A 27,935-nucleotide genomic window follows, 5' to 3' on the forward strand; every position below is an offset into this window, starting at 1 on the left:
GTGTATAGAATTTTCTCAAGCAAGTAAACTTAATAGTCAAAAGATACAGACAATCCAATTATATATAAAACATAATATATATATATATATATGAGGAAATATTATTTAGTCATAAAAATAAATTAAGTACTAATATGTGTTCTAGGTATTAAACATTACAAAAATACTATACTCTTTAAAGAAATTCTATAAAGACAAGCAGACTGGTGTTTGAAGAGCAATTTGAAGAAGAAGCAATATGGAAGTGAAAACAACATGGTTTTATATTTATTATGAGCTGATGAAATGTTCAAAAATTGACCATGATCTGAGAAGCTGGCTCACATCTGTAGTTATACTGAAAACTTTGTACACTTTCTAAATGAAAAATGATCTGGTAAGTGAAGTAAAATAAATCAAACATACATAAATCTCTTTTTAAAGTACTGGACTAGAAACCATTACATTTTCAATATCTATTTGTAAGTGCATAAATAAATCTAATAATACCTATCAAAAATAGAAAGCCTTCATAGAAAATTCTAAACTTTCAGAAGTGTGTTTGCCCTTAGTACACTGCCACAAGGTGGTGGTAGAGCCTTGGTCTTAAAAGGATAAATCTGAAGGATGAATTAACAGATACTGGAGTGGTTCCCTGCTCAAATATAATCATCTTATAAAGATGACTCTGTAAGGACAGCTGAGATCATGCCCAAAAGAGACCAACCCAGACCTTGAGGAGTTCCCGCTTTTAAGAAGGAAAAGAGAGCCCTTTACTGCCATCATGGTGGCCACAATTCCTCCTGGAATTGGCAGGAGCAGGAACAGGCACTGCCTCTATTGTCTATCATGAGAAAGGTTTGAATGCCCTAAAGTCAGCAGTAGATGAGGACATAGACCTTTTTGAAAATCTGTGGCTGCCCTGGAAAAGTCCCTAACTTCTTTATCCGAGGTTGTTCTGCAGAATCGCAGAGATCTGAACTTGGTTCTCATGAAGCAAGGTGGGCTTTGTCCCGAGCTAGGGGAAGAGTTTTGTTTCTATGCAGATATCACAGGGATGGTACGAGAAAACATGGCCAAAATAAGGAAGGTCTCATACAGAGAAAACGAGCAGGGGAGGCTGAGGAAGGATAGTTTGAGTCTTGGTTCAATGACTCCCCATGGCTGGCCACCCTGATATCCACCTTAGCCGGCCCCTTAATAATCCTGTTTCTCCTGCTGACTTTTGGGCCAAACTAGTAGCATTTGTTAAGGAAAGAGTTGGCACTGTGCATGCAGCTCCTAGTTCTAGTGGAGCCACTGAGCAAGATTCCTAAGTATGATCTAGTGAAAAGGAGAAAAGGTAAGAAGAGGTGGGCTCAGGCCAACCTCACATTCACAAACAGACTGATATGCCTAGCTGGTTAGGCCCTAGGCTATGCTTTAACTATGCCTTTCTGCTCAAATAAATTGCCAGAGGTCAGGCTGACATGGGGAAATAAAGCCTACCAACCTTCCTAGAAGAAAAAAGGCATCAGGGAGGCACAAAAACTGATACTGATAGATGCCTATGATGCCTCCATAAACATTTATCCATGTCTACTCTCCCACATCCGGGCCTGGGGGACATGCTTTGTCTAGGGTGGCCTTGATCTATTTGAATTATCTTACTTGTGTTATGCTAAATGTGTAGTCTTTGCTATCTGTTTCCTGAAGCTAACTAAACAATGTGCAAGATGTCAGTGACTATAAAAACTCTATAGACACTGAGCCAAGGGCCTAACCTACATCCTGCTGAACAGGAGTGGTTGGACCTCAACATGATGGCTTAATAAACCCTGCTTTCTGACTTGCATTGCCAAGTGGTCTCTTTGTCCAATCACTGGGTTGCTAGCAAGAACCTAACAATTTCTAGGTATATTAATGTAACAATTATATTTAGATGAACTGAATAATAAATCAAAATCATATTATGATATATACCTACATATCACACATATATACTTATATATGGAGAAGGAGTAGGAAAGAGAGGGTGTGTGTGTGTGTGTGTGGGTGAGAGAGAGAGAGAGAGAGAGAGAGAGAGAGAGAGAGAGAAAGTGCTTTGCTTCTTAGACTGAACACAGTGGCCAGAACAACTCATGCTTTCTTTATAGCCTTAATTAATACATACTCTGCTAATTTATTTTAAATCCTATTGCAAAGTCAAACTCCCTCTGGAATGGCCTGTAATCTGGTAGTTTGGGACAACTTTTGACCAATAACATTCTTCAGGGCTGCTTCCAACATTGTCAGCAGTACTCCATCTAAACCACAGATGGTCAATTCACCTTGTCGAGTCTTAGGTCTAATTAAAATCAAAGCTTTGATTGCCTTTTTTAATGCTCTAAATTAGTATCTAAACTTCTCCTTTCCCTCTGTGCTTTCTATATTCTTATCTGTCCAAGTAAGAAAGAAATTCATTAATATCTCAAGGATAAATTAAAAACACTGCTAAACTTATGTTCTCCAGTAGAAGAGGAAAGGAGAGTTCATATACTAGCCTTTCAAATAAATGATATAAAATAAATTATAAAAATTATTCAAATAGTATTTTGGCTGCAGGTATAATTATAATAATTATTTTATTGCTAATAACATGAACTTTGTCTTTTCTTTGAACACATCTATATATTCAGTAGGATGGTTTAGATTTATTTTCTTTGGGATATTTGCATAATTCTGTAAAAGCAGTCATCCCAGTTAAGAAAAATAACTATGATAAGAAATCAAATTTTTTTTGGTTTTGGGGTCACCCCCAGCAGTGCTCAGGGGTCACTCCTGGCTCTACACTCAGAAATCACTCCTGGCAGGCTCAGGGGCTCTATGGGATGCTGGGATTCAAACCACAGTCCTTCTGCATGCAAGGCAAGTGCTTTACCTCTATGTTATATCTCCAGCACCAAGACAGCAAAATTTAGATGAGGAAAATAGCTAATGATTTTTATTGGTTTTAATTCAATATATTATGCATATATTATATAATACAAATTGTTATATATATTATATATGCATATATTATACGTATATAATCACTCCCTTAACTTATTTCAAGATGTTTTACAATTACTCTGTGAAGAATGATCAGCATAAACTTACCTAAAGAATCATTTTATAAATATATCATTAATTATGTCTCAATAAAAAATCACCACTAATAAATATCACAAATACTTAAACCAAAATGTTAACCACTTTAGAGAAAGGCATACAAATAAAAAATCACATATGGTGGGTAGAAGAATATATTTTTCAGTTACTCTCTTCCAAGGGTGTTGAAAGCCTAGTACAGTTGACTTGACACAAAACTTACTTAAACTTTGCATTGCTTATGTATTAGGTGGCAGATGCATAACTTATTCTAAGAAAGAAAATGGCAAAAAAGAAAAAGACTTTCAGTTTCTTCTTTTAGAAAAAACTATTCATAATCAAAAAGAAGAACTAACTAATGTCACAATTGCCACCAAAGTGCAAACTCATACCCTGGAACTTATAAGGTCACCTCACTACAGTGCTGATGAATCTCCACTGCTACACTAGCCATGCGGAGGTAGAAAACATATAGTACCAAGAATCCAACTAGGATCTTACACATGCAAATCATGTGCCTCTGACTCCAGTGCTCTCTTCCCAGCCAGTATTAATTTTTAATTGTCTACTTTCTTTACATTACTAGACCTTCTAATTATTGATGATGTATAAATAGTTATGTGCTCACTACAGTGCTGATGAATCTCCACTGCTACACTAGCCATGCGGAGGTAAAAAACATGTAGTGCCAAGAATCCAGCTAGGATCTTACACATGCAAATCATGTGCCTCTGACTCCAGTGCTCTCTTCCCAGCCAGTATCAATTTTTAATTGTCTACTTTCTTTACACTACTAGATCTTCTAATCATTGATGATGTATAAATAGTTATGTGCTTAACGTAATTCAATAAATTTATAGAGTTCATCGAAGAAGTTATTTAGAAAAAGAATAAAAAGCAATTTATTTGTTACTAATTCTATACTATTAAAATTGAGACATATTACTTAAAATTATTGGATCTAAAATATAATTAGTATAACTATGCATTATCTACAATATAAACAAATAAATTAGTTTTATTCATGACTATTGAAAAAGGACAGACTTCACACTTCTAGATATTTAAGATTAAAATAGTAGTGATAAGGAAAATATGTTGGTAATGGTGGGAATTCTTCCCAACCAAAGAAAAAATGCCAACATATATGCAAAGAATGCAAAAGTTTTCAAATATGTTCCAGGAAAGAACAGAAGAGCAAGAAAAAAATAGAATTGAAGACAAGTATCTGCCCGCTATAAATATATACAAGGCAAATACAGAATAGGACTATTAAGTGGCTTTTATATTTATAGGACAACATAAGCAAAAATAAATAGGGAATTGTAATAACTTTAGACTTTATGAATTCCCACAATTAGCTATGTAAAATATCTAGGCCTCTGACCTTCATAGATCTTTTGTATATGTATATGCAGTGGAATATTGTCAACAAAATTAACGGCTTAAGTGTTCAATTGGAGCCTAGATTTTGGAGCAATACTCTATTGAATAAATGGCCCAATGGGATGGTTTCCCAGGGAACCCCAAAGCTTGGGCAATCTTTGTATGCTTGTTTGTTTCCTTATGTGTTTGTCTCCTCCATGATTAACTCACTGACAGGACGGAGGCAGAAGGTACCAATCTGACTAGCTTTAGACAAGTAAGACATTGTGTTATGTGTCTAAGTAAAACTGGCTCAGAAACTTTTAATGGTATGATACATTGAGTACCTATTCTTTCTTAATTCTAATAGAGCAAATTAATAGACATAATAAAATATTAGAGACCAGAATGGTTTAAAAGATTTTAATTTGTTTTGCCAAATTCTAAATGCTGGAAATCAAAGAACAAAGTGCTAGTAAGGTTGGTTGTTAGTGGCTAAACCTCTCCTTGACTTGCAAGCAGCACCTTCCTTCTATGTCAAGGAAGTGGAAGCTTTTCTCTGTGGGTATTGTGAGGACATTTTAGTAGCAGTAGGGGTGACTCTGTGTGACATATGTGAAATGGGGGAAGAAAGGATTCACTGGCAGGGGGACAAGGGACTTCCCTATCTACCTGCCCACCTACTTTAATCTCCTTTCATTACAAAGACATAACTTTGGATTATGTCCCTGTACAGATGTGTATAAACTCATTTAATCATGATTACCTCCCAAAAGGGTCCTATTTCCAGAGAGAGTCACATTGAGGGTTAAGGCTCCGTCCTAAGAAGTATAAGAGGAACAACGCAGCCATAAGTGGTTTACGAAACAAGCAAACAAATATGAGTTTCACTGGAGAGCTTGTGAAATATTTTGATACAAAGTTACATAACATATTTTGATGCATCAATACTATTTCTTAGATTTAAAACTCAGACAAATCAGAAAATGAGCCAAGGATGTCAGAGAGCACAAGATGTAAGATCAGCTGCATTTGTTTTTTATTTCTCAAAATCTAGCTGCGAAAGAAAGCATAATAAATATGCTGTAGGAAAATACTGGAAATTTAGATATAAAAAATGTGTCACAATTTACCTTATAAACAACCAATCTAATTTCATGTTCGTATTTCTTTTTATTGGTGGCAGGAAAAATTTTGCACCACACATGATGGTGCTCAGGGGTTCTACTCCTTGCTCTGTACTCAGAAGATAACTCTGTCAGTACAATGGAAACTATATTTTGTTTCAGGGATTCAAACCAGGATCAGCCACATGCAAGTCAAAAAATTTACATCCTAGTATATGTCTTTGGCCTGTAGCTTTATTACAAAAAAGTACTGCCAAAGTGGTTATTTTTTATAACATTCGGTTATATCTATATGACTCTTCTTTTATTCATGGCAATGTGTAGGTAACCTATTTTATGGGGACTAGTGGTTGCTTTCCATATTTCAGAGATAAAGATACATTGATATGAAAAGAATATATGGTCTATTTTAATATTGATAATATAATCTCACATTTTATTTGGTTTTAATGTTTGGAACTAACATTTAGACTTTCATTAAAGATTGTAAGATTATATTTATACTATAATTATAGGATACAATTATATTTATAGAGTGCACAAAGATTTTCTTAGAGATTATAAATCATTTTTTGGATCTAATAAGTTTGAGCACAACTTGCCTCAATAAACTTCTCAGAGATATTTTAATGGAAGAAAAAATTAAAACTCAAACATCACTGAAATTTTTATGATCCGATAATGAGGAAAATGATATAAAAATCTCATAGTTCATTTCAAGTTTTCCATTTTGTGCAAAAGGCTGAACAACAAATTTATTTGTATCGAGAGTCAGTTCATGCCAGCTCAGGTCAACATTTTGGGGGGATATAGATAAAGGTATAATTGAGAAGTATATCATGGATATGTGTAGTATATATTTTTATTTCTGCTTTGAAAATTTCTAGGCCAAAAGGCACATGAAAAAATGCTCCTCATCACTAATCATCAGGGAGATGCAAATCAAAACAACGATGAGATACCATCTCACACCACAGAGATTGGCATACATCACAAAGAATGAGAATAATCAGTGCTGGCAGGGATGTGGAGAGAAAGGAACTCTTATCCACTGCTGGTGGGAATGCTGTCTAGTCCAATCTCTATGGAAAGTAATATGGAGATTCCTCCAGAACCTGGAAATTGAGCTCCCATTCGATCCAGCTATTCCACTCCTAGGGATATACCTTAAGAACACAAGAATACAATACAAAAACCCCTTCCTCACACCTATATTTATTGCAGCACTATTCACAATAGCCAGGCTTTGGAAACAACCAAGATGCCCTTCCACAGACAAATGGTTAAAGAAAATTTGGTACATATACACAATGGGATATTATGCAGCCATCAGGAGAGATGAAGCCATGAAATTTTCCTATACATGGATGTACATGGAAACTATTATGCTGAGTGAAATAACTCAGAGGGAGAGAGAGAGAGAGAGAGAGAGAGAGAGAGAGAGAGAGAGAGAGAGAGAGAGAGAGAGAGAGAGAGAGAGAGAGAGAGAATAGTCTCACTTATCTATGGGTTTTAAGAAAAATAAAAGTCATTTTTGCAACAATCCTCAGAGACAATGAGAGGAAGGCTGGAACTTCCAGCTCACTTCATGAAGCTCACCACAAAGAGTGGTTAATGCAGTTATAGAAATAACTACACAGAGAACTACCATAATCATGTGAATGAATGAGGGAACTGGAAAGCCTGTCTGGAGTACAGGTGGGGGTGGGATGGAGGGAGATTTGGGACATTGCTGGTGGGAATGTTGCACTGGTGAAGGGGTGTTCTTTACATGACTGAAACCTAATCACAATCATATTTGTAATAAAAATGTTAAAATAAAGAAAAAAATTAAAAAAAAATTTATAAACACTTGAGCTTTTTATATATTCCCTTCTGTATGTAAAAGAATAGTTTATAGGACCTGAAGAAGGTGAGGTTTCTCATAGTCCAAGATAGTTCAATGTTTTAAACCATGCATTTTTGTATTTATTCTGTTTTAATTCAGGTGTTAATTCTTTCTCTAATGTAGATGTATATGTGTATAAAGGGGTGCTTTCTGATAAATGGAAAAAATGGAAAAAAATTGAATATGTTCAGATATGGTGATTTTAATTCCTGAGCAAAAAAATGTGCATTTATAAAATAAAAACAATTCAATCTTTTGTTATTTTAAGTAGTTTAAAATGCATCTGTAGTGCTAAGGATTTAAACCCTCTTGAATAAAGCATATTGCTGTTGACAGATACATTCAGGACTTCCCCAGTCATCACTGCTTGAGGTTTTATCTTTAATCAGAGCAAAGACCATTAACTCTTGATGTCTTCAGAGAGTCTAAATTTATAAGCAATACAGAAAATCCTCTACTCACACTGTAATATATCATAAAAATGGTCTTATATGACCAATATAAAATTTGTAGCATCAATTTGTACACATCAATTTGTAGACATTTGATGAAAATATTTGTATCTATACTTCATGCCCATGGGAAACCGTGTTTTGCAGCTTTCTCAGATCCTAGTGTAATGTATACACAAAAAAATATTTCCACTGAGCTTATATTGACAGTTATTCTGACATATCAGATGTATTAACATGATTATCAAGAAAGGGCTACATGTTATATTCTCCCAGAGATTCTGACATATCAGATGTATTCACATGATTATCAAGAAAGGGGCTACATGTTATATTCTCCCAGGGATTCTTAGCCAAATGGAACAGAAGTTCAAGGTTAGGAACTAGAGAACTGCTCAGAAACTATGGTTCTGAGGATGTTGCTATTTTTTTCTAGGGACAAACCTTTTGATGCTCAGAAGCTTCCAGAGATCCTCCCAGAGATGTGTTTGAGATGATGTGATGCTAGTGGTAGATTGGAGTCAGCCAATTGCAAGACCATTGATCTTAACCCTGATACTATTTCTTTGGTCTTAACATGCTTGTTATTAAGTAGTCAACTTGCCAGTTTATTGAGATTTCATTTGTTTCAGATCTGGTTTCCCTTAACCTTATCAAGTATACATTACTCTAAAATGTTTTGTTATGGAACAATGAAGTGCATTATTTGTGTCAACATATATTGACCCTGAAGCTTTTTGAGAAAAATGACATTGCTATTCATCTTCTTCAGATAAAATGATACTGTACTTGAAAAATCTATTGATACAGGTTTCTTTTCAAAGTAAGTCTAAGTATAAGAAAGGACCACGAGTGGAAAGGCCAATAAAATACATGCTTAAAGGTTTGAAATGACCTGCTTGGATCTCTTGTAGGATTTTACCTAATAAAATATTAAATATACGCTTTAACTTTTTAAAATGATAAAAAATAAATATGAATAATGCTTATTATCAAATTCTTTCTCATTTTTCTACTTTAAAACAAAGTAATAAATTATAGTTTCCATCTCAACTTGAGATTGCAGAAGGAATTTACTATTATATTCAAATATTCAAATGCTATATAAAATATTTTAGTACATCAACCTGCATTTTAAATCCTGGGTTTAATAGACAGAGTAGTACTATTATTACATCTTCAATTAAATTACACTTAGGCTAAAAGAAATCTTTGAAATGCATACCTAGTATAGCTGCTATCTTGACCAATAAAATCAATTGTTCAATGCAAGCACCTGAGCATACAATGCCACTGATCCTTTGATGCTAGGATTCTAGGGTCACACTACTTGTGATAGTGCTCAGATCCTCCAATGAGTTAGGGGGACCACGTGCTTTGGGGATGAGATTAAGGTCATTTGTATAAAAAGACTTGCATCATAACCCTTTGGAGTATATCTCTACCCCCAAATTAGTGCTTTAGAAAATAAACTTGAAAACAATAAAAGAATACTCCACACTGATGAATTGAAGAATATACACCTGAACGAGGATATGGAGAGAAGTAATACATTTATTTATGCATGTTTCTGAAAAATGCAGCTTATATTTGTGATACTTTTTACTCAATATTTTTATCTGAGGATTTAAAACTAATTATCTTATTTCTTAACAAAAAGCACTGACCACTGACTAGTATAAAATATTCATTTTCATGTTCTGATAATAAAAAAACATAACATTTGTGGAGTGACAAATAACAAACAGTAACACAAACCACTTATGATATATATATACATATATATATATAAACTTTTGAGTATGGTATTTGCTTTAACCTATTCTCAAAGAACAATTATAATCCTTTCTCCCTTACCAAAGTCTCTGCTATTTCAAGAATTTTACAGTATTTTAATATATTTTAACTGAAGTAAATGACAATAGACAATTACTAAGTAAGATGAAATGTTAGAATCATCTCATTTACATCACACAAGCCCACTTTATTCTAAATGTGCTTCAGAAATAAAAAAACAAATGAGAAATACATTGAGGGATTGGCAGCAGAACAGCGGTAGGAGGTGGTGGAATCTAACTTCTAGGCTGTGAAGCCTAGATTTTCCAATGATTTGCTGTACAATCTGGGGGTAGTTTCCTATTTTTCTGGCACCTCCATGTCCTCATTGGTAGAAAGGGGTTACTGGTAGCCCCTACTATTGGGCATAGGGGAAGGGACCACTTCTTACACATCACTAACAATTTCTTCCTTAGGAATGGATCTGGTATGTCTGATTCCTAATAAAAGCAATGTTTCTTGATGCCAGGCTTGTCCTGCCTTGAAGAAGAGTGGGAAGTGCAGTTGAGGTGGTTAGATATATGACACATATGACTAAATCATATTGGGAGAAAATAATTCACCTTTTTCCCTGCCTTTGTCTATTGAAAGTCCATCTGGTGAAAAAAGGAGCCAATGTTCTCTTTCGATTAGCCACCTAGAAAGAGAATAAGGCTTCCGCATTCCACACTGACAATCCACACTGACAAATACCAGGGGGGGGGGGGCTCTCTCCCTCACACAGAAATAACGACATATTAAATGACAGCTTTTTAAAAATAAAGTTGACATTTGAGTCACCCTATGTCTTAAATATTTTTCTTATTTCTCAATTGGTAAAATACTACAATGATTAAGAATATGTTTATTTATGGGACACAGTGACTCAACTTCCACAAAGAAACTTATAAAGTAGAAATAGCATAGCATGGTAGCACTCAGTAAGACTATTTTATTTGCATGTATCCTCATGTGCTTGTAATGTATACACATATACTTAAGTATATAGGCAGATATATAGACACAAAACTGAAGTTTTAGATAATTGTATAAATCTATGTACCACATACTAGGTACCACATTATAGTAAAATATAATAATATGACATAACATTTTAAAGTTGATGAAAACTAATTAGAAGTGGAATAATAGAGTCATCATTGGAAATAATAAAAATGTAAAAAAAATTGGCCGGAGAAATAGCACAACATTAGGGTGTTTGCTTTGCATGTAGAAGGAATGTGGTTCTAATCCAGGCATTCCATAGGGTCCCCCAAGCCTGCCGGGGGCAATTTCTGAGCTTAGAGCCCAGAGTAGCCCCTGAGTGCTGCCAGGTGTGACCCAAAAACAAAACAAACAAACAAAAAAGTAAAAAAAATATTCTAGTACTTCTTACCTACATAACTTATATATACTTCAGTGAGGAAACTATGAAATAAAATATGCCAAAGTATTGAAATTATTTACCTCAAGGGTATAAAGGTGAAGCTGCATACTAGAGAAATTTATTCATTTTTCCTTACATGTTTATATAAAATTATACATATATGTCAGAAAAAAAAGGTTTTATTTTATGTAATTAAATAGGGTATCACTATATATACCATTTATCTATAAATGCTACTTTCTTAGTTTATCCTTCAAAAGTCAGAATTTATATATTTGGTTTAGATATTCATGGAACTTTAATGTCAAAATAGTTTGCATTTATTTGACATAAAATTTGAAATCATGAATTTGCATCTAAAAGTTTAACTATGATCAGCAATAACTCAAACTTATCCCATAACTGCATTCACTTTATGATCAGTAGTCATACACATTACAAGAAAATTCTATTCTCTTGTAAGAAGCCATTCTCTGAATCACTTTGCAAACCATTTTGCATTAATGTATTTTGATGTTAAAAAATGGGAATGTTCTTTTTTCTGTTTTACCAAAAGACTTCCATATAAAGTAGAAAAAATAAAACTGGTAACATTTTTAAAACAGTTGATATTTAGTTAAAATAATGTTACATTTAAAATCAAAGAATGAAGATCCTTTGCCTATCCTCAGTGTAATATTTATGCATTATAGTACTGTAATGTAGTTTAGCAGATAAAATCAGTGTATCATGCCTCTTCTTTTCTGCAGAATAACTTTTGAAGACAATATCATTTCTCCTGGTTTCTTTAAAAGGTAAAAGACTTATTGCACAGAGAAAAAATAATGGTAAGCATTTTTTTGTAATAAGAAAGAAGCAAATTGAAATATAAATATTTAGGCACTGTCACAAAACTACAGGATTCAAATAATACAATATGAGTTAGAATATGTACAATAAAGAAGCATCATTAATTTGTAATGACACCAGGTGACCAGACCATTTTAAATATGACCTTATCTATATTTAATTTTTTAATTAATCCTTGCTATAAAAACTTTCCTTCAAAATACTTGACTTTAAGGATTTATCAGAGATATAAAATTAATGGTAAGGTGCTAGCCTTGTAAGCAACAGACCTAGGTTTGATCTAACGCATCATATATGGGCCCTGAGTAAAAAGCCCAGAAGGAGTAAGCCCTGATCATAGCCTGTTGAATCCTCCAAAACTTAAAATTGTGTTACATCTGTTGTATTATGTTCATATCAATAAAATAAATGTATATAATCATGTCAGGGAACATTTCATCCTAAAATAAATCTGACTTCTATTCAAGCATACTTTCTCTTTGCAAAATTTCTTTAATTTTATTTCCACAAAGATTTGAAACCTCTTATATATAATTTACTATATTTTAAATATCAATATAAGTAGGTTTGACTTGTGCTTCCTGAATAGTGTAGCTAGTATTTAGTCAATGAACAATAAATATTTCATTTTATCACTTTATATTAATGTAAGCATATCAAGAGTAGGTATCAAGTATTGATATTTGCAATGATCATTAAAAATATAGAGACCATTTTAGCGGTGAGAATTTTAAATGTATGTTATTATAAAATATGTAGAGAGTACAATGCGGACTCACTTCAAGTCAATAACTTACCCAATACTGTCAGTTCTGCAGAGGCACTGATATTCTCATTTTTATATGTGACAACACAGGTATATGTTCCACTGTCGTCATCTGTCACATTGGAGATAAGCAAGTTGCTCCCACCCAATAAAGAATACTTTTTGGACCTAAAAAACAAAGGCATATTAAATTGAGAAAACAGATTAACATAGATGCGTACCAAACAAGATATGGAGGATTAATGAACTCTCCTATAGCTCAACATATAAAACAGGAAAGTGATTGTATATCATAGAAAGCTTGCTTGATAGTGTCATATTTATTTATCTAAAAATTCACTCAAGGTAAACAACTCTCATTAAAAGTCTCTCTATAGTGATCAGAGACAAAAATCAGAATGAACTTGCAGTTTATTGTAATAAAAAGGTATGCTTATAGGTAAGAAATTCTCCACGTGTATGATACTGCTCCTGCAATGAGTACTGCGAGGTTTCAGGGGGATTAGTATTAACCTTGGTTGCAACTGGGAGATAATTTCCATTTTGTAAAGTATATTTACCAGGGTATAGTTATTATTTTATGAAAAATGAGACATAGGATAAGTAGGTTTGAACCTCTACTATGGAGAGTTCAGTTTTTCTCAGTTTAGTTCACATGGTACAGAGAAGTGGTTCTCTGCTGTGGAAGTCAAGTTCTGTATCTTGACATCTAACTTAGTAATCTTCATACAAAGTCCCATCTCACACTGTAATAGTAATATGTGGCTGGCTGGATTTAGGAAACAAATCCTCACTAACTCAAATGGTGAACAGATTTTTTTGCATTCTTTTTAATTTTCATAAGTATAGTGACACCATACCACACAGTGCTGTATAAGTAAATCTTTAAGGCAAATAAAACTTAAAGATGAATTAATTTTCATGAACAGATTTTATTATATTATGTAAGTGTATTTACAAGAAGCACACCAGTCTTCAAAATCAATGAAACTAATTACTTAAGTGAGATTCATTTAATCAGTGCTTCAGCCTAAGTGTTCCATTCTATTGAGTTAATTTCCCAACTGAGCTTTAATATTAATGTCCTGCAAGCCTCAGCCAGAGACCCTTGCCTTGTTTTATCTAATATATTTATTTATAGATGAATGTAGACACCAGGAAAGACTTACATGGAAAACTTCTATCAGCAGACTGCAAGTCAAGGTTTAAGTGGCCTTCTTGTAGGCATGAGAATGAGAGAACAGCTTGTTTCTAAAAAGCTTGTACTTGCATCTAGTTATAACATTGACATTTTATGCTTACTTGAGAATGCCTTTGATCCCAGGTCCCTTAAAAAAGCACTGCTTTCAATAAACCAGGCTCTACTCTTATGGTAAATTTAAGGATCCTTGCTCATGTGAGTATATTTCCCTCTTCACAGGACTGGGTGGTGGTGTTGACTATCACAGTTAAAATAGTTATAATAGATATTATTAATATATACAATAGATATACTTGAAGATTCAAAAACTGATCAGAGGACTAATGTATTTGTACAGTGTGTAAGTCACATGCCTTGATGTCTTTAACATAAATGTAATCCCCAGCATCATATATGGTAATGCCATGAGGAGTGATAGACTGCAGAGCCAGGCATAAGCTCTGATCACTGCTGAATATGGCTCAAAACTAAAAACAAAGCAAAAATCAAAACCCATAGAGAGGCTGATGAGATAGTATTGGCAGATCTCGCATGCAGCTCACAACCTTAGTTTATATAATTAGTACTACATACTGTTCCCCGAGCATGGCCAATGCAGAGTCAAGAGCAAACCTTCCATAGAACTAAGTATGTCCAAAATTTAAATATTCTCACCCATAAATAGTAAAAGCAAAAATTAAACTGCATAAACATACAACGTAAACTCTATCAAAGATCTATATGATGAGAATTCTTTTATGACATTTCAGGGGAGGCTTCATCTTAATAGTGACTTACAGATATAAAATCTCCTTGAAAATGATTTTGTGTCTTTTAATTTTTTCTCACTCCTTAAGTTCAGTGGTTAAATGTGTTTTATAAACTATCTGTTGGGTAAATGATAAATTATTATTAAAAAAATTGTAGGCATTAATGTCAAAGTAAAAAAAAGTGTCATTTCTTTCACAAAGGTAATGCATTCATAATACCTGAGTTGATGGGCCTGAGAGATAATCTAGTGGAAGAGTATTTGCCTTGCATGCAGTCGACACAGGAAAGACTGTGATTCAAATCCCGGCATCCCATATGATCCCCAAGCCTGCCAGGAGCAATTTCTGAATGCAAATCCATGAGTAATTCCTGAGTGCAGCCAGGCATTCTCCAAAAATAAAACAAAACAAAAAAATTAATAATACCTGAGTTGGATGACCTCCTCTCCACGAATCCAGGTAAAATATGGAGGAGGATAACCAGAAACACAACATTCCAGAACAGCATCTTTTCCTTCAATTGCCACAACATTGGAAGGTCTTTGTAGAAAATAGAGTTGCCTGTGTAGTCCTGGATCTGTAAGAAGAAAATATGTGATTATATACTTTATTTAAAATAATATAATACAAATATATAAGTACTATAACATAACTAGATATAAAGAGTGTAAGCATAACATTTTTACAATTTTATTGTACCAAAACACCAATAAAAAGAGAAATGGAAAGATGCCACTTTTTAAACGTAAGGCATAGATGCCCCCAAATAAGTTTTCAACCTTCAGTGCCTAAGATTAGATATAAAAGTGTTGGGGTTCAATGGCACCATTATATAATGGCAGATGGTAAAATATGAGTCTAGTAGTCAAATGGGCTATTCTTGATAGGCAACAAAATATATAAATATAGTTTGCACTATTTTATTTTTTACCTTTTGATTTGGGGCTTACCTCTATCTCTAAGCTCAGATATCACTCCTGCTGGTGCTCAGGGAACCATATGTGGTAGAGAGGGATCAAACCAGGGTTGGCAGTATGCAGCGTAAACATCCTACCCACTGCTCCACCCCGATTTCACTTCTTTCCAAAAGTTTATCTCCAACCTTCTATCTCACTTTTACAAAAGGCAACATTAGCATCAGTTTCAGTAACGAAAAATCAGGGGGAATTTCTGTTTTTGTATCAGTAGGCAAAAGTAAACCAAGCATGCAGCTTTTGTTTTGTAGCAGCAGCTGACTTAGAGATGGTACAAATTCAGACTGCTGAGAAGAAGAAGCTCCTTTATTCAGACTCCTTTTTACAGGTTGCATGCTTGTAGGAATGCTTATCTAGATGCTAGTGCTATTTTAAGTTTCATGTATCATTTGGTAGTTTATGGGTGAACTATTGGAATGATCTGATATTTTTCTATTTAAATAAATGAAAATTACTTCTTTGCTTTAAGCCATTTTTATTTTTGTAAGTTGAGTAGCTGCTATCTCCTTCAAGAGAATGTGGTAAAACTGCATTACTAGTAACATTTTTAAATGTTTTCATTTGAAACTTGTTATTACACCCATTTTATATTCATTTAACATAAATGAGCATCTATTCTACTTCCTTTGCTTTGTTTATTTTGTATCAGAAGTTGGGGGATGATATAAAAAGTTACAATTTTTTATTTTTTATCTTTATTTAAACACCATGATTACAAATATGATTGTAGTTGTAGGATTTCAGTCATGTTAAGGATGTACAGGGAATCTATTATGCTGAGTGAAATAAGTCAGAGAGAGAGAGAAAGACTCAGAATGGTCTCATTCATCTATGGGTTTGAAGAAAAATGAAAGACATTCTTGCAATAATAATTTTCAGACACAAAAAAGAAAAGAGCTGGAAGTTACAGCTCACCTCATGAAGCTCACCGCAAACAGGGATGAGTTTAGTTAGAGAAATAACTACATTTTTGAACTGTCCTAATATTGAGAATGTATGAGAGAAATGGAGAGCCTGTTTAAAGTACAGGCGGGGGTCGGGTGGGGAGGAGGGAGATTTGGGACATTGGTGATGGGAATGTTGCACTGGTAATGGGTGGTGTTCTTTACATAACTGAAACCCAAACACAATCATGTATGTAATCAAGTTGGTTAAATAAAAATAAATAAATTAAAAAAAAGAAAGGTCTGGAGCTGAAGGAAAGAAATAAATATTAGATTTCACTGTAAAAAAAAAAAACAACAACCACCCACCTTTACCAGTGCAACATTTTTACCACCAATCTCAAATCTCCCTCCTTCCCATCCCACCCACACCTGTACTCGAGACAGGCTTTCTACTTCCTTCATTCATACACATTGTTAGGATAGTTCTCAATGTAATTATTTCTCTAACAGCACTCATCACTCTTTGTGGTGAGTTTCATGCCCTGAGCTGGACCTTCCAGCACTCCACTCTTTTGTCTTTGAGAATTATTGCAAAAATGTCTTTCATTTTTCTTAAAACCCATAGATGAGTGAGACTATTCTGTGTCTATCTCTCTCCCTCTGACTTATTTCACTCAGCATAATAGATTCCATGTATATCTATGTATAGGAAAATGTCATGACTCCATTTCTCCTGACAGGTGCATAATATTCCATTGTGTATTCGTACCACATTTCTTTAGCCATTCATCGGTTGAAGGGCATCTTGATTGTTTCCAGAGTCTGGCTACAATGAATATAGTTGTGAGAAAGGGATTTTTGTATTGTATTTTTGTGTTCCTAGAGTATATCCCTAGGAGTAGTATAGCTGAATTGTATGGGAGCTCAATTTCCAGTTTTTGGAGGAATCGCAATATCGCTTTCCATGAAGATTGAACTAGAAGGCATTCCAACCAGCAGTGAAAAAAATTTAAAGTAACTTATCAGTTAGTATAATATATATCTGCAGTACACAGAGAAAACATCGACTTCCTTCAAAAAGGAAGATACACTAAATTATCTTGATTTATGAGTTCATGCATTTATGTTATTCTCTTCCAATCATTGAGTTGAGGGCCAAGAACCACTCTTGGTGAATCATGATTAGTCAAATAAATGGTGTAATGTTTGATGCCATATTTGATGCTTAGAAATCTTCAGGATGATGCCCTGTGTTGGAATGGCAGGAGGGAGGAGGAGCAATGTGATGCCAAGACTGTATCTTGGTCCCTTGTGTATACTGCATTCTGTGTCTTTGAACATGAAGCCAACTCCCTATCCATAAAGTTTGTTTTTGATAAAGTAAAAGTGTCATTTTCTAAATCTTTTATCACTGTTTCTAAGCCTTCTCTTTAGGTTCTCTTTCTTTCCTTTCTTCCAACCGTACTTCCTTTCTTCTTCCCTTCTTTCTCCCTTTCTTTCTCCCTTCCTGCCTCTCTTCCTTCGTCCCTTCCTACCTCCCTTTTTTATACCTCCCTCTCCCTCCTTTCTTTCTTTCTTTCTTTTTCTTTCTTCTTTCTTTCTTTCTTTCTTTCTTTTTCTTTCTTTCTTCTTTCTTTCTTTCTTTTTTCTTTCTTTTTTTCTTCTTTCTTTTCTTTCTTTCTTTTTCTTTTCTTTCTTTCTTTCTTCTTCTTTCTTTCTTTCTTTTCTCTTTCTTTCTTTCTTTCTTTCTTTCTTTTTCTTTCTTTCTTTCTTTCTTTCTTCTTTCTTTTTCTTTCTTTCTTTCTTTCTTTTCTTCTTCTCTTTCTTTCTTTTCCTTCCTTTTTCTTTCTCTTTCTTTCTTTCTTTCTTTCTTTCTTTCTTTCTTTCTTTCTTTCTTTCTTTCTTTCTCTTTCTTTCTTCTTCTTTCTTTCTTTCTTTCTTTCTTCCTTCCTTCTTCCTTCTTCCTTCCTTCCTTCTTTCTTTCTTTCTTTCTTTCTTTCTCTTTCTTTCTTTCTTTCTTTCTTTCTTTCTTTTTCTTTCTCTTTCTCTTTCTTTCTTTCTTTCTTTTCTCTTCTTTCTTTCTCTTTTCTTTCTTTCTTTTTCTTTCTTTCTTCTTTCTTCTTCTTTCTTTCTTCTTTCTTTCTTTCTTTCTTTCTTTCTTTCTTTCTTTCTTTCTTTCTTTCTTTCTTTCTTTCTTTCTTTCTCTCTTTCTTTTTCTCTTTCTCTCTTTCTTTCTTCCTTTTTTTCTTCCTTCCTTCCTTCCTTCCTTCCTGTCTTTCTTTCTTTCTTTCTTTCTTTCTTTCTTTCTTTCTTTCTTTCTTTCTTTCTTTCTTTCTTTCTTTCTTTGTTTCTTTTCTTTCTTTCTTTCTTCTCTTTCTTTTCTTTTCTTCTTTCTTCTTTCTTTCTTTCTTCTTTCTTTCTTTCTTTCTTTCTTTCTTTCTTTTCTTTTCTTTCTTTCTTTCTTCTAGTAACTCCTGGATCTACACTCAAAAATCACTGCTGATAGGCTCACAGGACCATGTGCAATGCTTGGATCAAACCTCAGATCACATGTAAGACATGTGTCCTATAGACTGTACTATTGCTCTGTCTCTAAAATGTTCCTTTTTAATAAAATTGCAAGATAAATTTTATACTAGAATTAAGATTAACTGAAGAAAGTTGACAGCTTTCTACTTCAAAGCATTTTCCAGTTTCTAGTTGTGTGTGTATGTAGGTAAGTAAATGTGTGCATTATTCATGTTTCTACCAGCTAACTAAAACAGTATCATCTGAACCTAAAAATCTGATTCCATTTAAAGTTACAAGTCAGGGTTAAATTTATACAGTAGTTAAAGATATTGTTTTACATGCACTAGCCCTGGTTTCACCCCTGCCACTCTTCTATTTCCTTGAACCCCACAAGAGCTAATTTCTGAGCAGCACAAATAAATCCTGATCACCAAAGAACCACTCCAAACTAAAACAACCAAACATACAATTCATGAGATTCAACAATGCTATGAGTGTATCAGGTTAAAAAATGGAAAAATATCAATAAAGTCCTAAGCATAAAATTCAAGACTATCAGGAATGATCTATGAATGTGAACAGCTTCCGTATCATTCTTCATATATATCCCATTTCAAGTGCTGGGACATACCACCAACAGCCTTGGATTCAGTGGGATTGGAAGACTCTTTTTCAATCATGATTCCACCCTATAGTCTAAACTACTAAATTCTTATTACTCAGTTGACTTCTAGCTTCACTTTAAAATCCATACCCCACTATGAAGATTTAATTCAGTCTAATTTTAATTTAATGCATCGACTGACATTAGTATGTAATCTGTCCTTTAGAAACAAAACAAAACAACCCCCCATAGGATTTGGGTAGATGGAGAGGTGCCAAGGGAATTAACATTCATTGCATCACAAGGTGGTTTGTAGGTGATCAGAGTGGGAGGGAGGTGACAGGAAATTTGGGAGGCATTGACATTGTTAAACTCTCTCAGTCTCCTGCAACTTCACCCTAGCACATCACAGATTAATAGAGGAATACCAGTTCTTCAGTTAATAGTTGAGATAGTAATTGTCATCTAAAATAATCTTTGTGCAGAGAGAGAAATTCACACTTCCTCAGTCTTCTCACATCTGCCTCTGGTTGTTACTGCAACAAAAAGTAAATATTCTTCACAATAAAAATATTGAACAAATTTTCAAAATGTGTTAATCTTTATCAAACCAATTCAATATTATTAAAATGATATTGAAAACTTCAAAAAAGACTGGTGATACATTTAATATCCTAAAAAAGTAATTTTTAAATAAAATTAAAAATATTTGTAAGAGATATCTCCACAAATTAAACACATTCTCTGCATGTAAGAGTTTCTGGTTCCATTCCAAGCACTTTAAGCATGGAGTAGCTCATGATATGCTTGGATCACATGTTTGGTTCCACCCAAACACAACTGAGTTGGACCAAAAGTAAAAGAAAACAACAAAATGGTTGAAAGGATACTATTTTTTTAAAAATTAAATTTCCTAAAATGGGTTCTAAAAATGTGCACTGGGAAATAGCTACCTTTATAAAGAAGGTCTACCTTGTAATTGCTTTACAATTATTGTTACCAACACTTCCTTGATATAAATGTTTCAGCTAATACAGTACATGTATCATTTAGAAATAATAGTATTTATGACAAAGATCCAGGAGGTATACACTAGAAATTTTAGGCCGTATTTTTGTTATCTAAATTTTAATGAAACTATAATAAAATTGTTGTCTTCATACAAGCAATTTATTGTTATTGCTATTATGTACTGACCCATATGAAAACCATACAGCTGGAGCCAGTGAGGTGGCGCTAGAGGTAAGGTGTCTGCCTTGCAAGTGCTAGTCAAGGAAGGACAGTGGTACGATCACTCGGCATCCCATATGGTTCCACCAAGCCAGGGGCAATTTCTGAGCGCTTAGCTAGAAGTAACCCTTGAGCATCAAACCGGTGTGGTAAAAAAAGAAAGAAAGAAAGAAAGAAAGAAAGAAAGAAAGAAAGAAAGAAAGAAAGAAAGAAAGAAAGAAAGAAAGAAAGAAAGAGAAGAGAGAGAGAAGAGAAGAGAAGAAGAGAAGAGAAAGAAAGAAATAAAGAAAGAAAGAAAGAAAGAATAGAGAGAAAGAAAAAAGAAAGAAAGAGAAAGAAAGAAAGAAAGAAAGAAAGAAAGAAAGAAAGAAAGAAAGAAAGAAAGAAAGAAAGAAAGAAAGAAAGAAAGAAAGAAAGAAAGAAAGAAAGAAAAGAAAGAAAGAAAGAAAAGAAGAAGAAAGAAGAAGAAGAAGAAGAAAGAAAGAAAGAAAGAAAGAAAGAAAGAAAGAAAGAAAGAAAGAAAGAAAGAAAGAAAGACAGAAAGAAAGAAAGAAAGAAAGAAAGAAAGGAAACCATACAGATACTAGCATAACACTTTTTTTTTTTAAATTTTTTACTGAGACCATTATGAATTACAAGTCTTTTACAGTTGTATTTCAGGCATATAGAGACAGTGATTGAAGGCCATTACTACCACCACTGTTGATCTTCCTCCACCATAGTTCACCAAATGCATCCCAAACCTCCACCCCTAACCCCCTGGACTAGTGTAACCTGTTACTATTGTAATAGGTCCATTTTGTGTTTAGCTTGTTATAGTTTGGGTCTTTTGATTCTGTTGTTGTTGTCTTTGGCTTGGGTATTTAGATCTGACCATTTGAAGTGTTATTTTTATGGCAGCTGTAAATCTAATGTTAACATACATAGTCAGAAGCACCTTGGAAAGGAGATTGCATAGGCTGACAGTGACTTTACACTTTTATGTATATATACAATATGTTATGATTTTGAGCAATGTATAAGATTATTGAAAAGACACTTAACACAAAATTAAAAGGAAGATACAATCAATTTGATGATAATGATTGACTCTTGGGAAATGGCATCAAAGTACTACTTTACAAAGTTTTATTTAATAAATTAGGAACAAATATACCTTGCTTTTTTATTTGTATTCTCTCAACTAGCCTTATGTTTCATATACTATCATATATATATATAATTAAAATAAATATGAAAAAATAATGTCAAAGGTAGATTGTTTGAAGAAAAATTTCCAAATTAAACAAGTTAACATCAACGTTTAATATTTAAATTGTATAATACTGAAGAAAACCCATTCAAATATTCACTAGGAGGGAAATGGCCAAAATTATATGAATAGCTTTCATTTTCCCCCTAAACTGGTTACAAGAAATCATCATTTCTTCAATGAAAATTCAGCTTAGTTTTTTTTTTTTTTCCTATCAGGAGATTATGTGAGTCAGATTCTCTAGCCTGATCTTATTGTCATACTGGTTTCAATATAGCTAATCCTTCACAGAAAGCATGAGGGCTGTATGTAAATCGAGAAAGGGAGCAGTCATTACTGTGATACTGATCTCATACGCACAAGATCTAACAAACACAGAAAGCTCTTTTCTTTTTCATTTGTTTTCTTTCTGTTTCTTTTCCTTTTCTTTAACTTTTATAAAGAAACATTTGGCCTACTCCAACTCAATCTCTTATCTCTAAATTACATATATATGGTCATTTGTTAAATAAAGTAAATGGTCCCCCTCACCCCCACATCCACTACAGATGGAAATACCATTGATTACTGCCTATAGAAGAGAGTATGAAAACATCTCCAAAAAATTTAAGAAGTATACTTTTATATAATCCGGCACTTTCTTTCCTTGTCATCCACCCCAAAACACAAAAATACCATTTTCAAATAAATAAATAAATAATTAAATAAAATACCATTTTCAAATTTTTCACTCCTAATTTTAATCAGCATGATGAAAGAAACCCAATATATGGAAACTCTTTATGGAAACAATCCAGAAAAAGATAAATAGGTAAAGAAAAAACTGCTTTGTGTACATAATGGAATATTACTCAGTTCTAAGGAAACATAAAACATACGGGGCTGGCGAGGTGGCGCTAGAGGTAAGGTGTCTGCCTTGCAAGCGGTAGCCAAAGAAGGACCACGATTCAATCCCCCAGCGTCCCATGTGGTCCCCCCAAGCCAGGGGCAATTTCTGAGCGCTTAGCCAGGAGTAACCCCTGAGCATCAAACGGGTGTGGCCCAAAAAAACAAAAAACAAAAAGATAAAACATACAATATGCTGCAAGATGGATTAAAGTAGAGCTCATTGTACTGAATAATATCAGGGAGAGGAAGAAAGAAACATAAAGATAGCTCTCATTGGTAGACTACAAAGAAACATAGCAAGGACATAGCCGTTGACAATAGTAACAGAACCTGTGAAGTAGATTACTGAAAAGAGTCTTCTAAGTCATTTGGGTTGAAAAACTTTTGGGGACTTTGGTGGAGAGTTATTGACACTCTGATTATGTTTGTACTATTTGAACATATTATGCTAAAATTCTGTTATTTATTAATAGGAGTTAAATTATGGTGACTAAACACATTAAACTAAATAAAAATAATAACAATTAAGTAACAGTGGTTCTCAGTTCCTTTGGTCTTAAAAATCATTTGTAATCTTAACATTATTAAGGACCCAAAACCCTTTGTTTATGTAGATAACAGATTTAAGTGGTGGAATATTAATAACAAAATTAAGATTAAAAAATATAATACATATATAATCATACTTTTCCCAAACAAATCATTAAAAGTAACCATACTTCCTAAAATAGATCAATCTGAAAGTGACAATTTTTGCATTTTTGTAAAATGTTAATAAGTTTTCAAATAAGACACCATATGTTCTGTATTCACTTTTGTCTGATATGTTGAATTTATTTATTTACTTATTTATTTATTTTGTATTTTTTGGCCACACCCGGTGATGCTCAGGGATTACTCCTGGATATGCTCTCAGAAATTGCTCCTGGCTTGAGAGACCATATGGGACGCTGGCGGTTTGAACCTTGGTCCATCTGAGGCTAGCGCTGGCAAGGCAGACACCTTACTGCTCCACACCACTGCTCCAGCCCCATGATATGTTGTATTCATTACAGTATATGAAAATAATCTAACAACAGACAGAAGCATAGTGTGAAAGTGTTTTATTAGTTTTTTCAGATTATAATAAATTGTATTCTTTATCACAACAGCCAAATTCAACAAATAGCGTCTTAGAAATTATTGTAATGTGTAATTTGACATCATAGTGATGATTACTTTGTGCTATGTTACATAAAATTCCTTGATTTATTTACTTTTTTATTAGATTTGTACTCAGGCATAAATTTGTCCTATCAGTCAACAATCATTTAGAATGGCACTATGCATGAGACAGATCTTCAAATTGTTGACACATTTCATTATATAGTATCTAAAAACTCATTTTTTACTATTTACATCAAGCCCTTTAAAAAGGCCTTTAACAGTTGTGAAGCTGTCAAGCATCTAGTGGTGGATATATGTTTTCCAAATTTCTAATTTTAACTTAAAAGCTTGAATTTTATCTTTGGCAGAAAATTCTATTTCTATTGTAGTAATAGGATTACTTCTTTCACTTTTGAAAAAATATCTAGCTAGTAGAGAAACCAAAAAGTAACAGTTTTCTGTTATCTTTACTTTCAAGTAAAAATAGTTTTCTCTGTTTTTTTTTAAACTTTAATTCCATATCAAATGAAAATGATCACAAAAGCGATCCAAACTCATTGTGTTTGCCACTCAAAACTTATTGTTCTTTGATACCTGTCATGATAATTCCCACTTTGACATGTGGATCATTGATGATATACTTAAGAATTGTCATAATAAAATTAATACATTTCCTAGTTAATTGAATTTATTTTAGGCCACTGTAGTAAATACAAAATATATTAGTACTATTATTAAATGTTTGACTTCATAAATCACCTAAAGGATCTCAAAAGCCATCAAGTGTACTAAGAGACCTGGATTCAATCAATGTCTGACACTGAAAATCAAATGGTCAATGAGCCATACCTGGGAACTACTGTAGACAAAGTTTCAACAAATTGGCCCTTCTTCAGAGACATCTAAGAAACTTACTTTCCCTTCATATGGGAATAAATTTGTATCATACAAGCAGTATAAATATTTTTTCTTCTTTTCCTCACTCATGTTCTCCTTATTTTCAGTTTTTCATATTTGTAAAGGCAATGTGAAGTTTAAATATTTCCTTTGACTGTCTTTCAGTGATAGATTATTTAAACTAAGAAGCGTGGTGGGTCTCATGAAGTCAAAATTACCTAAACTTCACACAGTTCAAAATAGAATCAATGCCTAAGAAGATGTTGGGAAGTCAGTTAGAAGTGGAGACCATTTTGTGTTTAGAGGCATATCTAAAAAATAAAAGCCTGCTACTAGAGATTATCCATGTCAACTTAAATGAATCTTGGAGGCATTACTTCATTCATAGGTTATTTCAAATTCTTTGAGGTTATATGTTATTGTCTTTCTCCAGGACACATGAACAAATAATTAATGATAGAAATCTTCTCACCCCAGATATATTTCATAATGGAAGATGATTTTTTTAAAAATATATATTTTATGAAATAAGATATGATCGATTTGATACTAAGCCATGGAATTTGATATCAAGTGTAGAATTTGTGTTTGTTCAATGAGAATAATTATTTTTCTTTACTGGTAGTGTTTCAACAAACGATTGAGTTTATACAAGTAAATCAAAGGAATAAAAGAATTAGGAAACATTAATTATTCACTGTTATTCTTGTCAGCAAGGAAAGAAAAACAACAATATTTTTCACAAATGTCATTCGTAAGATAACTGATATTTGCTTTTAATTTTTAGGCTTTCAAAATGTTCAAATCCTTCTTTTATTGTACACTTTCAAGGTTTCTTTCTTAAATTCCAGCCTCAATGGACTATCAAACACTTTTCAAATTGGAAATGAAAGGTCGCCACAGGCTACGGTGGGTTATTCTCTTTGATTTCTTCTTAGGCATAAGAGTTACAAATTAATTTAACTTTAAAGCACGTTGTCTCTGTCTGATCCTCAATTTCAAACTAGCCTGCTATATACCTGCTGACTCCTTAGCCTTCCTGATCAAGTTCTTTTACAAGTCCAGCAGGTACCACATGCCTTGAAATACAAGTCAGTAGCGTAATATGTGCTCTAAGTGAAAAATTCCATGAAAATACTTCTCATTTTATGTTTAAAGTGTGTTTTACTGTCTTAAAGTCCAATTCAGACTGATCTCAGGAATAAAATGTTATCTGATAAAAAGAAAAAATGCCGGGCCAAATGTCAGAAATCTGAACTGAGAAAAATAAAGACATTTCTCAAGAGTTTTTTTTTTTTAATTGCACCATGATTCTATTCCTTTCCTTCTTCATTTACAGGATTTAGTACTAAAAATAAAATCTTGTTCTGTAAATATTCTTACATCTGTTCATGCTTCCTCATTTTTCATATATATACACAAACTGAAATTTGTAGTCAGAATTTGGAGGAAGAAAATGGAATGTCTATTATTATCATTGGCATATGGCTATATTCCTTCTGTCTCACAGGCAAATCTGGAGTCTATCAGTTTTATTTAGCAGCTTTGGGGGAAGTGATTTTTCATTTATAGAATGATTTTTTTTAATTTTTACAGTTGACACTAGAGTCCCAGAAAATAAATATTTCCATTATCCGGTGTCAAAATTAGTTTAGTAAACCCAGAAATGTTCATAATCTATATAAATTCATAACACAGCATTTAAAATTTTCTAGGAAAAATGGAATTTTTGTTCTAGCACTGTATTTTATAAAGAACTAAAATTATATGGTTTATTTTGTATCACATTTTGAATGAAAATATTGTGTTCAAAAATCATAATCACACACTTTTATTATCTAAGAAAAATTTATAGCAAATGAGACCAAAGAACTCAGTTCAATCAGTCCTTTTATTCATTTTTGTGATGTTGGCACACAATATTATAGTTTGGGTTCCACATATGTTCAAGTAAACCATCTTGATTGTTCATAGGTCAGGACACTTTACTAAATGTTTAATAACTCAAACCCTTGGGTTGAAAAGCTCATAGTTTTTGGTTCCAAAAACTTTTGTTATTTCAAGAAATATTCATTTCTTTGTGCTAAGTATATTCCTATATGTTTTGCTTTTGATAATATGTGCAATAATTATGAAATAGGAATTAAAAGGAGATCATCATTCCACATTGAAAATTGGTAGAGGAAGTGAATTTGAAGGCAAAAAATCACTAGTGATATGAAAATGAGAGACATGATAAAATTGTAATTATTGCTCTATTATTTGCCTGGGAATCCACGGTTTATTGATATCATACCCAAAAACATTGGAAATAAAATTTTGTTTTCATAATAAAAATGGAATATTTTTCCATAGCAAGAATGTTAATGCTTGCTACATTCTCCCTTTCTACCATTCTCCCTCCCCCTTACCCCTCTCTTTTTCATATATAATATCTCTTTCTCATATCTAAATGGAATTTTATCAACATGCGAATTACTGATTGTCTATATTTCACATTGGCTTTTAAGGTTAAACTTTTTAGACTGTAGGAACTAATTCTATTATATATTATATTATATTATAATAATATTATATATTATATTCATGTGTTCATTGTTCATATCTAATTGTTCATGTGGCAGTGATCACATGAAATTGGGTTAGTTGACTAATCAATCAGTTTTGAACTAACTATCCAATTAAATTCTTTCTGTTGTACTTGTTGTGTACTTGTTGAAACAATATAAACCAACTAAAAGTATTATTTTTAATTAATATAAAAATAAGACACCCATAGATTTTATAAACTCTTCCAAGACCTCCCTGCTGCAAATCTTTTGCCAATCTGAAGAAGGTCAGGGGGTGTGATGGAAAGGTG

The 27,935-nt window shown here is 33.1% G+C and overlaps 1 protein-coding gene across 1 annotated transcript in view; it reads right to left on the reverse strand.

The window, feature by feature from the left end:
- LOC126020222 (netrin receptor DCC-like) overlaps window positions 1-15,995 on the reverse strand; it is a 285,747-nt gene extending 269,752 nt beyond the window's left edge. The window contains exons 1-3 of the mRNA XM_049781676.1: window positions 15,923-15,995; window positions 15,113-15,263; window positions 12,768-12,904 (exon numbers count right to left, since the gene is read on the reverse strand). Coding sequence (XP_049637633.1) covers window positions 12,768-12,904; window positions 15,113-15,263; window positions 15,923-15,995 — 361 coding nt within the window. The remainder of the gene's footprint in view (window positions 1-12,767; window positions 12,905-15,112; window positions 15,264-15,922) is intronic.
- Between the last annotated feature and the right edge of the window lie 11,940 nt (window positions 15,996-27,935).

Source organism: Suncus etruscus, chromosome 10, assembly GCF_024139225.1.
Source record: "Suncus etruscus isolate mSunEtr1 chromosome 10, mSunEtr1.pri.cur, whole genome shotgun sequence".
Classification (NCBI taxonomy): domain Eukaryota; kingdom Metazoa; phylum Chordata; class Mammalia; order Eulipotyphla; family Soricidae; genus Suncus; species Suncus etruscus.